This window comes from Rhinolophus hipposideros (assembly GCF_964194185.1).
Source record: "Rhinolophus hipposideros genome assembly, chromosome: 16".
NCBI classification, from domain to species: Eukaryota; Metazoa; Chordata; class Mammalia; order Chiroptera; family Rhinolophidae; genus Rhinolophus; species Rhinolophus hipposideros.
The window spans coordinates 1,027,970-1,040,300 of record NC_138062.1 but is presented as its reverse complement, the minus strand read 5'-3'; the positions used below and the strand labels follow the sequence as shown (position 1 = coordinate 1,040,300).

The 12,331-nt window shown below is 45.5% G+C and overlaps 1 protein-coding gene across 1 annotated transcript in view; it reads left to right on the top strand.

The window, feature by feature from the left end:
- Positions 1 to 11,588, top strand: part of ARSJ (arylsulfatase family member J) — a 34,617-nt gene extending 23,029 nt beyond the window's left edge. Inside the window, exon 2 of the mRNA XM_081076797.1 lies at positions 5,225 to 11,588. Within this exon, the coding sequence (XP_080932923.1) occupies positions 5,225 to 6,623 (1,399 nt within the window). The 3' untranslated portion in view covers positions 6,624 to 11,588. The remainder of the gene's footprint in view (positions 1 to 5,224) is intronic.
- The last annotated feature ends 743 nt before the right edge of the window (positions 11,589 to 12,331 follow it).

Here is a 12,331-nt window from a genome sequence, read left to right as displayed (position 1 = left end):
TGATCTTCCCTGTATCTTCCCTCACTGATTCAGTCCTGTCAGTTCTAAATCCAAAGTACGCATTGGATCCACCCACTTCACTCCATTTCCATGGCCACGAGGTGGTAGCCCAAGCCACTGTCACGCTGACCCAGGCTGCAGGCTCTGCTCTGCGACCTGCCTTCTGCACCAGCACTCTCCAGACTGAGGGCATGCCCCCTGGCCACAGGTGAGGCCTCAGACACAAGGAGAAGTACCCAAGTTCTGTCCACATTAACCTCGCCCTGTAACATCTGTATGTGTGTTAAACGGTTCATAAATCAGCAGAGTACTTACTGCGCGTGTGTAATTTATTAATAAATAACTGCACATATCCTGAGGGCATGTGCTTAAACACTGAAGCTACATTCCAGATGGACACAGAGGAGGGTTATTCCGTCTGAGAATTTGCACGCTGCCTTTATATAACATAGGGTCTCATTTTTCTCTTTGGCTCTTTCTTAAGTTCATAGTCTGACATGTCCAACTTCCCAGGTTCATTCACAGTCTTAAGCAACTAGCATGTAAATGATTGTTAACTTGCAATGCCTTCCATTTATCCCAATGTGTAAGAAATGTGTAGACCTTCTTACACATTTAAAAAATTTTGAAACAATCTCATAAGAAAAGTTCAGGTGCAATGCAAATAACATTTTCCTGAACGAACTGGAAGTTCATTGTGAACCTGGTGCCAATCATCTTCAATTCTTTAGTGTGTATTTCCCACAAACAAACATATTCACCTACACCAGCCACTGCACAACTATCAGAACCAGGAAATGAACAGTTATTCCCGTTGAACCCTCAGACCCCATGTAAGCTTTGCCAGTTCTCAACGCGTGCCCATCCTTGTAGCCGTCGCAGCTCAAAACTGTGTATTGTGCTTGTCATATCTCTTTGGTCCCTTTCAACCTGGAAGAGCTCCCATTCCCCCTTTGACTTACATGACCTTGCCACTTTTGAAGATTTCAGGCCATTGTTTTGTAGACTGTCCCTCACATGGGTTTGCCTGATGTCTCCTGGGGAACCGATTCAGGGTGTGGAACCACAGAAACAACACTGTGTTTATGGCATCTGGTGGCACATGACGCTGACCGGTCCTCATTACTGATGAGCTGACTGGTCACTTGGTGTCTGCCAGGCGCCTCACTGCATACTCTGTCCCCTACAGAATCAGTGAGTGTTTGCGGGGGGGCACTCGGAGACTGCAGCATCCCTCCCACATCAAACTTCTCTTATTTGCTTACTTACCTGTATTGGTACAGACGTGGGTTTCCTGTTTTGCTCTGTGCGCGTAATTTGTTACTGTCACTGTTTACTCTGAAGCTCACGCTGTCCCACACGTGGCCCGTGAGACTCCTTCTGCCCGGGCTCAGGCATCTTTCTTACATGTTCCCTTCCTTCTATCTTCGAGCCTTTCCTTCACTTTCTATATTTCACTGTCTTTATTTCAGCAACATTTCAGGTCCTTTAGATTACTTTGAATCTAAAGGAATTATGCCACTTATAATAGTCGCTGTCCCTCCGAGATAATAAGCATTTCGTCGATGTCTTTATTTAAGTCATGGATAATAAGAATCAATGAGCTGAGGCCCAAACAGGACCCGCTGTGCTGCCACAGACACTGCCCAGTCGCCCATCAGTGTCAGCTAATACGCTGCTCCGGGAGCGTTTTGAACCCTTATCTGACTGGCCTTCAAGCTCATCGCTGCTGACAACTCAAAGTCACTATCCAGCCAAAGACTCTGCCCACCAAGCTCGTCCCCGATCCTGGCCGTCTGCTGCCTGGAAGAAAACAATCTGGGAGCACTGAGTGCTGGTCTCCAGACCGATGGCACCATGTCCCCACCCGACATGGATCAGAGAACGCAGGCCTCCTTGCACCCCTTTGCTAGAGGATCTTCACATGCAGCCCACATAGTGATGTCACGGCTTAGAGGGGAGGGAGGGAGAGGGGGGAAAGAGGGAGGGGAGGGAGAAGGTGGGAGGGAGGGGGCAGACAATACAACACAACTGAGTCCCTGGCACAGGGGATATGCTCAGCAACAGTGATGAATTGAGAAAGGAATCAACACTGAAGGTAACACAGGTAAGTTGACCTGACCTTTCTACAGGCCCAGCTGTCCAAGGAGCTGGCAGTGCAGCACAGACAAGTCTGCAAACCCCCCCATCTGGGCACCAGCACAGACCTAACGACTTAACAGCTGTAACGCTGGGGAACCACAGTCACTCTGAGTTCCAGTCTGTTGTTGTTGTTGTTGTCACACGGAACTAATAGGTGGAAGCTGCCTGCTCCTCAGAACCAGAGGGGATCGTGTAAATGGAAACTGCCTGTGTGTTAACCGGCAGTGAAGTGTAACATTACCGTGCTGGTCACAGACACACAGTGCTATCACACAGCCGACTTTCCATCTTTCCATAAGAATAGAATCAGGGGCAGATTTTTCAAATGACCATCATTTTCCTAAGCTATTTGCCTTCTACGAATCCTTTTTAAAAAATAAAATGAAGCTAACTTGGCAGGACTTTTCTTTTCAGCCTGATTTATTTTTGGAAATGCCCCCAAATCATCTACTTAAAAAAACCGTTGTTTTCCAGGATCAGCATAAGCCTCACCGTGCGGTTTTACAAATGCTCCCTCTTTGATTAGAAAGCTGGAACCACTTCCCTCCCAGGACTGAGGGCATCTTCCCTCTGCTCCTTGATTTCTCTAAGAAAAAAGAATGGATTTTTACTCTTAAAGAGATGAGAACACGTCAGGCTTAGTCTGTTCAGGAATCATTTTCCCAGCCGGTGAGGCAGGTGGGGACTTGGGACGTCTATACCTCTGTTCTCCTGTCTATGAAATGAACCCTACTTCTCAAGGGTTATTATGAGGATGAGATCAATATCACATGTGAAAGAAGACATGTAACAAAACCCTTCAAACAAATACATCAGCGACATGGTTCAGAATTCCGGGGTAGTAACAGTAAAAGCTGTCATTTACTGATTGTATGCTCCTTACCAGACTCTGTGATTTGTTCAGAGCTACAGCCACCCAGTATGCATTGTTGACTCTATTTTACAGATGAGGAGACTGAGGGTCAGAGGGGTTAAGTACTGCACAAAGTCACACAGCTAATAAGCACTGGAGCAAATTCAAACCCAGGTCTGTCTGACCCCAAAACTATACCCTTAACCTAAGCCCCAAATTCTGCCCCAAACTCCATCCCATTTGGCTCAAGAGACTTGAACTCATTTAAGCAGGGGCTGCCCTAAAAGTCTCTCTTCTGTTATGGGTCGCTGCTAAACTTTCCAACGTGGAAACCATCCTACTTTCTGGAGAAGACAGAAACACAGGCATGATTAATAGTTCTGAACTCTCTGTTTCTCAGCTGACACTTTACCATCTTCTGAAAGCAACAGACCTCTCCTTTTCTATTCTTTGTTGTGTGACTGTTTTCTGTATTTCACACTTCCATCAAGCCTCCATTTCTTTAGTACGAGGGGAAAACTGCCCAGAGTAACCAGAAAGACGTGTTAGCCGGTCAATGATTGAATACACACTGGCCAAATACATATTCTGCATATGGTTATTTAGCTAATAACCTATGTCCATGAATCTGTTCCCAAACTCTTACCCACAAAGATTTCTCCATCTTCAGTTTCCGTCCAATGTCCATGTTGACTGACAGGTGTTGCCCATCTCTCATATACTTGTCAAAACCAGTGGTTCTGCTAGGCAATGTTTTGGATCCTGAACTGCATCAGAAATTATCAGTAACAACAATAACATCTGAATGTGGGGCAAGGTCTATGAAATGCTGGTTTCTGTGGGAGTTTCGGACACTAAATGCCCACAGCTGTGGTAGCTGGGACGCTGCCGGCTGACTGAGTGGCAGAGCCCACAGGCCACCTGAAAGCTGCTCTGCATTGGTGACCAGACATGTCTCCCAGACCCCACGGACCCATTGGCACCACTGCAGCTGACACTGGGAAGGAACTCACAGTTGCATTATGCCACCATCTGAACATTTGCCAGTAAATCGAACTCTTTACCCAAACCATCCATAACACGGTGGCCTTTCAGATTCAATCAATTTTTAAAAGAAAATTTGTTTTTGATCTCAATATTACTCTGTGTAATTTGATTCCAAAACTACTTTCTCATTTACGTTAACACTCTCTGTAACCACCATTTTCTCAGAATTTCTATATTTTCTATTTAAAAAGTCTTTTCAAACTCACATAACTATAGAATCGATAGCATTTAATGTCATGAACTAATAGACGCCTCTTAACCCAGAGTGAAAACCCGTGCTCTTATGTGATGACACCTGGTCTGTGGGAGAAAGCCCGCGGCAAAACACCTGGGGGCGAGGGCAACGCGAGAAACTCACTTCTCACCCTGTGAGAGGACAGAGAGCCCCCTGTGTTTTCTCAGACGACTTTGTGTCATTTCTAAAAAGGAGACATTGTGGGGAACCTGAAGAGACCCATTTTCTGCTATTTCTTAGAAAATATAACCCTTCCTTGGCACAAGCTAATCATGTCCTCCAAAATGGGTTTTCAACACTGTGCTGTACACCCGACACTAACATAATAGTGAATGTCAACTGTAATTGAAAAATAATTTTTTTAATTAAAAAAAAATAAAATGGTTTTGCAACAATAATGTACTGTGAATCAGAAACCTCTTTCTCTTTGCAGAGATCTAACAGGTTGGGGACTACATTATACATTTTTTTCTTGACAAACCAGAGATTTTTATATAATATTTGCAGGTGGTTTTAGTACTTCAGAATTAACCTGAAATAAATTATCTCAGGCAATGATTTGGGAGCTAATGTGAGGTGCCTAGATGAATAATAAGAAGAAGAATACTCTGACATTTTTATCCTTCCCTTTATCATGTTAGTTTTCTGTCATATAATTAGAAGATTAAAGTTTATTCAAATAAATTATGTTACAAGAACTTTGACAACACTTTGAGATGAGTGGTGAAATCTCAGTTTCAAAAGTGCTGCCTTAGAGTGAAATATATTTCAAATGTTAAATAGGAAGCTAATTAGGATGAGACAAGCGTCCGCAGCAGAAAGGCAGAATTGGTCTTCTTTCCTTTGGGGTAGTTGGTCTCCCTAGGAGCACTGTGTAGTTTAAGGACCGTTGTCGTGGGCAGAGCACCTGTCGTCTGCGCTGACCAACTCTTTGCTCTTCTGCCGAGGTACCAGATACACACCGGGCTCCAGCACTCCATCATCAGACCCACGCAGCCCAACTGCCTCCCTCTGGACAATGCCACCCTCCCTCAGAAGCTCAAGGAGGCTGGCTATGCCACACACATGGTCGGCAAGTGGCACCTGGGCTTCTACAGGCCAGAGTGCATGCCCACCAGGAGAGGGTTTGACACCTTTTTCGGTTCGCTCCTGGGAAGCGGTGATTACTACACACACTACAAGTGTGACAGTCCCGGCATGTGCGGCTACGACCTGTATGAAAACGACCACGCTGCCTGGGACCACGACAGTGGCATGTACTCCACACAGATGTACACGCAGAGAGTGCAGAAAATCTTGGCTTCCCATGACCCCGGGAAGCCTCTGTTTTTATACATTGCCTACCAAGCCGTTCACTCCCCTCTGCAGGCCCCTGGCAGGTACCTGGAGCACTATCGGTCCATCACCAACATAAACAGACGCAGGTACGCAGCCATGCTCTCCTGCCTGGACGAAGCCGTTAGCAACGTGACCCTGGCTCTGAAGACGCACGGTTTCTATGACAACAGCATCATCATCTACTCCTCGGATAACGGGGGCCAGCCCACCGCAGGCGGGAGTAACTGGCCCCTCAGAGGGAGCAAGGGGACGTACTGGGAAGGGGGCATTCGTGCCGTGGGCTTCGTGCACAGCCCCCTGCTGAAAAACAGGGGCACGGTGTGTAGGGAGCTGGTGCACATCACCGACTGGTACCCCACGCTCGTCTCCCTGGCGGAAGGGCAGATCGATGAGGACGTCCAGCTGGACGGCTATGACGTGTGGGAGACCATCAGCGAAGGCCTGCGCTCGCCGCGAGTGGACATTCTGTACAACATCGACCCCATTTACCCCCGGGCGAGGAACGGCTCCTGGGCGGCAGGCTATGGGATCTGGAACACGGCCGTCCAGTCGGCCGTCCGGGTGCAGCACTGGAAGCTGCTCACGGGCAACCCTGGCTACAGCGACTGGGTCCCACCTCAGGCCTTCAGCAACCTGGGCCCGAGCCGGTGGCACAGCGAACGGGTCAGCTTGTCCACTGGCAAGAGTGTGTGGCTTTTCAACATCACCGCCGACCCCTACGAGAGGGTGGACCTCTCGGGCAGGTACCCTGGCGTGGTGCGTCAGCTGCTGCGCAGGCTGTCACAGTTCAACAGAACAGCAGTGCCAGTCAGGTACCCCCCCAGGGACCCCAGAAGCAACCCTCGGCTCAACGGCGGAGTCTGGGGGCCCTGGTATAAAGAGGACAGCAAGAAAAAGAAGCCACGCAAAAGCAAGGCTGAGAGGAAGCGGAAGGAAAGTAAGAGGAAGAAGAAACCGCAGGATGCAGGCTCGGTCCCCAGGTGCCACTCGGGCGCTCATCTTGGCTGAGTCTGAGCCTCGCGCCTGCTGGCATGTGGGTCACGTCTCAGTCCCTCCCCAGTGTTGGAGGCAGCAAGGGCAGCCCAGCACTCACTGCACACGCATCACACTTGTCATGTAGGGCCACCTGGCCGCCATGTGGCACACCTGTGCTCGGTGCCAAAAGGGCTGGCATGGGCACCGTGCTTAGAGGACGTGGACTCGTCTGCCACTCTCCTTTATAAAGCCGCCGTGGTCGGAATGAGCTCAGCTGCTCTGCTTCTAGCGCTCTAATTCAGAGCAGGGACAGTAGCATGTGCTCGGTGGCCATGCTAACTGCAAGAAGCACTGGAAGGGCCTAGGACAAGTGGCGTCAAAGCCGATGCACCTCAAGGCTCCAGAAATACATCTGCTTAGGGAGTTTCTGTGTCTCCATCATGTAGCGCTTGGATCTTAGACTGATTGTATTTCCCATGTTATTTCCTTTCCTGTGGAAATCAACTGTTTTTCTCACATGAGCTGCTCATACCTCATTTTACCACATGTGAGGGGACGGCAAGTGACAACGTCTGAGCACACCGCCAAAACATGAATGTAACTGTTTTCTAAACACTTTGATAGAGGATGTTTCAGCATAAACTACATAACTTATTTTTATAGAAACAAATTATTTTGTTTTCATAAAAAGTTATACAAATGACTTTTATTTTCTACATACTATTAGAAAAATCTTATCCCATATCGTCAAGATTATCAAGCACTGTAATACTATAAATTACTGTAATACTGTGTGAATACACAGAATATAAAAAGAAAATTATGCAGAAAAAGTGATAACCATCGCTGTTCAACCATTATTTGAATGTAGTAAGATGAATATACTTCTTACAAAAGCTACTTGGAAAGTCAGTGTACAGAGTTGACACACAACTTTATTGTTTCTATCATAAACATTTTATTTATGTATCTTAATTATTAAAATGATTTATTTTACGGCACTAGCAAATTCAGCATGACTTTTCGGATCTAACTTATAGATAATATATTATCCATCTTAACAAACAAAATTCTTTCCAAATAGGCAACTGCAGGTATAATTTGCTAACAGCAGTCGTAAGTAATATGGCTTTTGCAAACGAGAGATGTTTCCATTTACCTATTACATGGAGAAAAATGTTCTCTGTTAGTAAATACACTCATGCTGACCCTGCTCTTACACAGTGGACATGGTGGGGAGACAGACATGAAGCCATGGGTCCTACGAGGGGTGGTTCCAACTCAAGTTGTGGGGCGCTCACCTGCAAACGCCGTGAGGAGGCAGCGCAGCGGGACTGAGGTGCCTCACGGGGCTCACGGTGCAGGCTGAGGGGCTCCCACAGGCCCTGGAGCTTCCCCTCAGAGCCCCTCCTAACACAGAGGCCTCTGGGCCTCGCAGCCTCCACCGGGAGATGAGAGGGCAGGGCTGGATGCGTGAAGCTGCAACTGTGATAACAGCCTGTGTGGGGTCTGGAAGCCAACGATTAAATACTTTCGATCAGAGCTCAAAGGACTGCCCTTCACAGTCTGTGGAAATCAGTAAAAGCATATACAGTCTATTACTGAAATTATTAACTAAACCAGACAAAAGGATTAAAATTTTTAAATATTTTACTTCTGAATACGTGCTTCCATTTCATTCAGGAGGATGAAACACTATTTCCTGAGTTTGTGTTTTGTCAACTGTAGGTTTAAATGGGTCATAAAAGCCCGAGGCACATTGTCGGTGGCTTCTTTCCCTTTCTTAGTGGCACATAAAACAACGATGTGACTTGTAGCAGATGGTGTTTTATAATTCAAAATACAGAGTTATCATCCCATTAAAAGTTCTGATGCAAAATAAGTTCAGGAAATGCTGAGTTAAAGGATGGCTTAAATGCATAGTTTGTTCGGGTATTAAAATCCTGGTTTTCCTTTTAAATCTCGAACAGAAGGAAGTTTTTATACAACATTTTCTAATTTATTTCACCATAAAATCCTGTCTATAACACATTGCATGGGACTAGGCAAAGTAAGGAACAGGCTTTGAAAGTTGCTAAACATAGAACCTTCTAGAAGTTCCTAGAAAGACAAAAAAGGAGCAAAGAGGAAACCTGGGATTATGATAACTGACATGTGAACCCGAGAGGTATTACATGATATGATGTGATTTCCAGTTCCCTGTAAATGACCATAACTTTCTCAATGAGAATAAAGTAGCCTGCAGTTCCCACCTGGAAATGACCTCATGGATGTTGTTCACTGATTGTAAAAGCACCTGCCACCTGCACACGGCGCTGCGCAGCCTGCGACTTAAGGCTGTATCTTGCCCTTAAGAAGCGAAACTCCAATATAACCATCACGTATGAATTATGACCATTTTGAAAATGCTGCCAGAGGCACTGAGTGTCAGGAAATGTCCAGGACGGACACGCTGTGCCCTTGACTTTGATGCCCTAATCAGTACATGGTGTGACGCTGGGCATTCACTCTCCAGTGCCAGTCTCCTGAGGGGTGCACGCCCAGAGCTCCCTGGGGCACTCTCCTAACCTGTGACCCTCCATTGGTAACAGAGGGAACCAACCCCTCAGTTAAAAAAAGGGTTGCAGCAGCTTTGTGAGAAAACAGTCTGTGGGCATAGCTCTGTGTCTTGGATGAGAAAAGACAGAAAACATTTTCTCCAAATACCAAACCAACAAACAATCTTAGCACCCTTCGGTGTGCCAGGTCCCTGCACAGGACCGGTTCCAGCGGTCCTTATGTACTCTTTCCTCACTTTCGAAAAACTGAGTGACTGCTACAGTTTTCTTGACCCAGCCCCTTTTACAATCGCCAGACTAGAGGAGAAACTGGCCGAGCACACGGCTAACACACATCCAACCTCTGCTGCCCGGGGCGCATGGCTCTGGCATCAGGATCACTACCTTCAGCATTTTATTCACAGCATTCTCAGGCACGCACCTTGCGAGTCCGTTGGCAGTGCTCAGAATGTGTGCTTGGCGGGATCAAGCTAGCTTGCCAAGAGCAGCCAACAAAACTCTTATGTCACAAGCTAATGACTGCATTACTCCCTCTTAGTGAACTACTTATTAAAACTCATTCATTCAACAAATATTTCTTAAATCCTCCTGTCTGTCAGGTGGTGTTTTAGATGCTTGAAATACATCAGGGAATAAAACGGGGGGAAATTCTTACCCTCGGGCAGGTTACGTTCTAGCTGAGTTAGATAGCCATTAAGTAATAAGCAAATTATATACTGAAAAAGAAAGAGCTCCTGGAAACGGAGGACTCACTCTACACGAAGTGTGCCCATCCATTCACTGGACATTTAATGTGCACACGTAATGATGCACACTGGTTGGTGAGCAAAATGGGACAGGGTCCCCACCTCAGGGGGTGCGTTCTCCTGGGACACAGCACAAATCACAGTACCAACCACTCGCCTCCCCACCCTCTGCCCTGCTCGATCTTTCTCCACAGTACCTATTACCCTGTAATACAATTCGTGTTTAACTTACGTATTTCCTTTCTTCTGTCTCCTCCCACTAAAGTATAAAGCCTCTTAAGAAATGTGATTTATATCTGCTCTACTGACAGTACAGAAAACAATGCCTGCTCATAGTCAGCTTTCAATATTTAGTTTTTGAATGAATAAATACAATAATCACAATCACATACGTCCAGCTATATTTGCTTGAGTTTCCACTTTCCATGTCCTGTATAGTGATTTCACTGTTGAAAATAAAATGAATCGGGACCAGCCCGGTAGTTCAGGCGGTTGGAGCTCCGTGCTCCTAACGCCAAAGGCTGCTGGTTTGATTCCCAGATGGGGCAGTGCCAGATGGCTCAGTTGGTTGGAGCACGTGGGCTCTCAACCACAAGGTTGCTGGTTCGACTCCTCGACTCCCGCAAGGGATGGTGGGCTGTGCCCCCCTGCAACTAACAACGGCAACTAGACCTGGAGCTGAACTGCGCCCTCCATAACTAAGATTGAAAGAACGACAACTTGACTTGGAAAAAAATAGTCCTGGAAGTATACACTGTTCCCCAATAAACTGTTCCTGTTCCCTTCCCCAATAAAAATCTTTTTTAAAAAAGAAAGAAACGAATCATCTTTGATACCTTTCCTCAAAATAATAGCAATGATGTGAAATGCAGAAATTTCTAGCACATAAAAAACCAACCAAATAGGAACAGTGTTACAGCAAAGCCAAGCAAAAATTATGCAAAATTGAGAACAAATTTTATCTCTATAATCGGGTAAGAAACTACTTTGAATATTACAGAATACATTAAATGAGAGTTTTGAGAAAGCAGAGAAAGGCTTTAATTGTGAATAATTTTTCAGTAACATGTTTCCTCGAAAATAAGACAGACTTATATTAAGGTTTGCTCCAAAAGACGCATTAGGGCTTATGTTCAGAGGGTGTCATCCTGAAAAATCATGCTGGGACTTATTTTCCAGTTAGATCTTATTTTCAGGAAAACACAGTAGCAAGTTGTGAAAAAGAACATAAACAGCAAATACACCTCTGTGTCATAATAGAATTATGTAATTCCTTATGTAAAGGACTATACCTCACATCCTTGGGTATTTATTACAAAGCTCTCCGATTTGCCAAAGCAGGAATTCCACTTCTTTAAATATATGCTTGTCCTAAGCATTTCATTGCATGTAGCAGCTCTGGGAGGCCGCTGCCTCACTGGTGGGATAAGCCAGTAAATATAACACCAAAGGGTCTTTGGGAGGTCGGTGGGCTTGACCCTGTTCAATTTCAGAGCTATGATTGCAGGTCTCTTCCTCTCAAATCTGCTACAATCCTATAATATCCTTGTGCATTGACTTATGCAATCTTGGATAAAGTCAATCCCAACAAATGAAAAAGAGCAAGAAAATAACAAGCTCATTAGAAAGTCTCTATGTGTTCACTCTGCAGAAATTCCTTAGCTGAGAATTACAAGTGGGGAGCATTTATCTCATGAATCAAATAAAAATAAAACCTGTCTTTCAGGAAAAAAATCCAAAATCAATTTTCAATATGACTTACATTATCTCTCTAGAAACAACACTTCAAGAATTAGTTCCTTGAGCCTTGAGAGTGGTGAATGCCTGGGGAATACTTTCAACTAATGTTCTACATCTAAACAACTATGAGAAAGAATTGTTTTATAATCAACGTTAAAAATGAAACCTTGATTTTGTTCCGTAGTGGAGACCATGTTTTCATGTGCCATCAGCAGAAGTTCTAGGTGCTCCTTTTCAGCACAGGGTGCGGTGTGGAGCCCCCTCTGTCTCTAGCACCTGCCCGCACACGTTTCTCCGTTTTGGGGTTCCTGATTGGAGTGACCCAGCACTGCAGCGTCAAGAAGGTGGGGAATTACTATAATAGCATCAGCAAACATGTTACTTTTACTTTACATCAGACTTCACTGCAAAAAAATGTAGGGGTTCAGCGTGTGTCACCCCAAATACACCGCCGTAGCATCCTGGTTCCTTTGAGTGAGTTACAGGCACTTTGACAGGGAAGACACACAAGAGTGTTCAACAGAAAAGGCAGGCCCTCCTTCCTGGTCGGCACCGTGGGTACATGCTGGCTGCTTCCCAACATCCTCCTTGCAGACACTCAGAAATACCAAGATGATGAAATCACATCAAGCGTATTATTTTGTTCCTTAAAATACAACAAATATCCTAAGTATCTGTGAAGAAGATTCTGGCATGT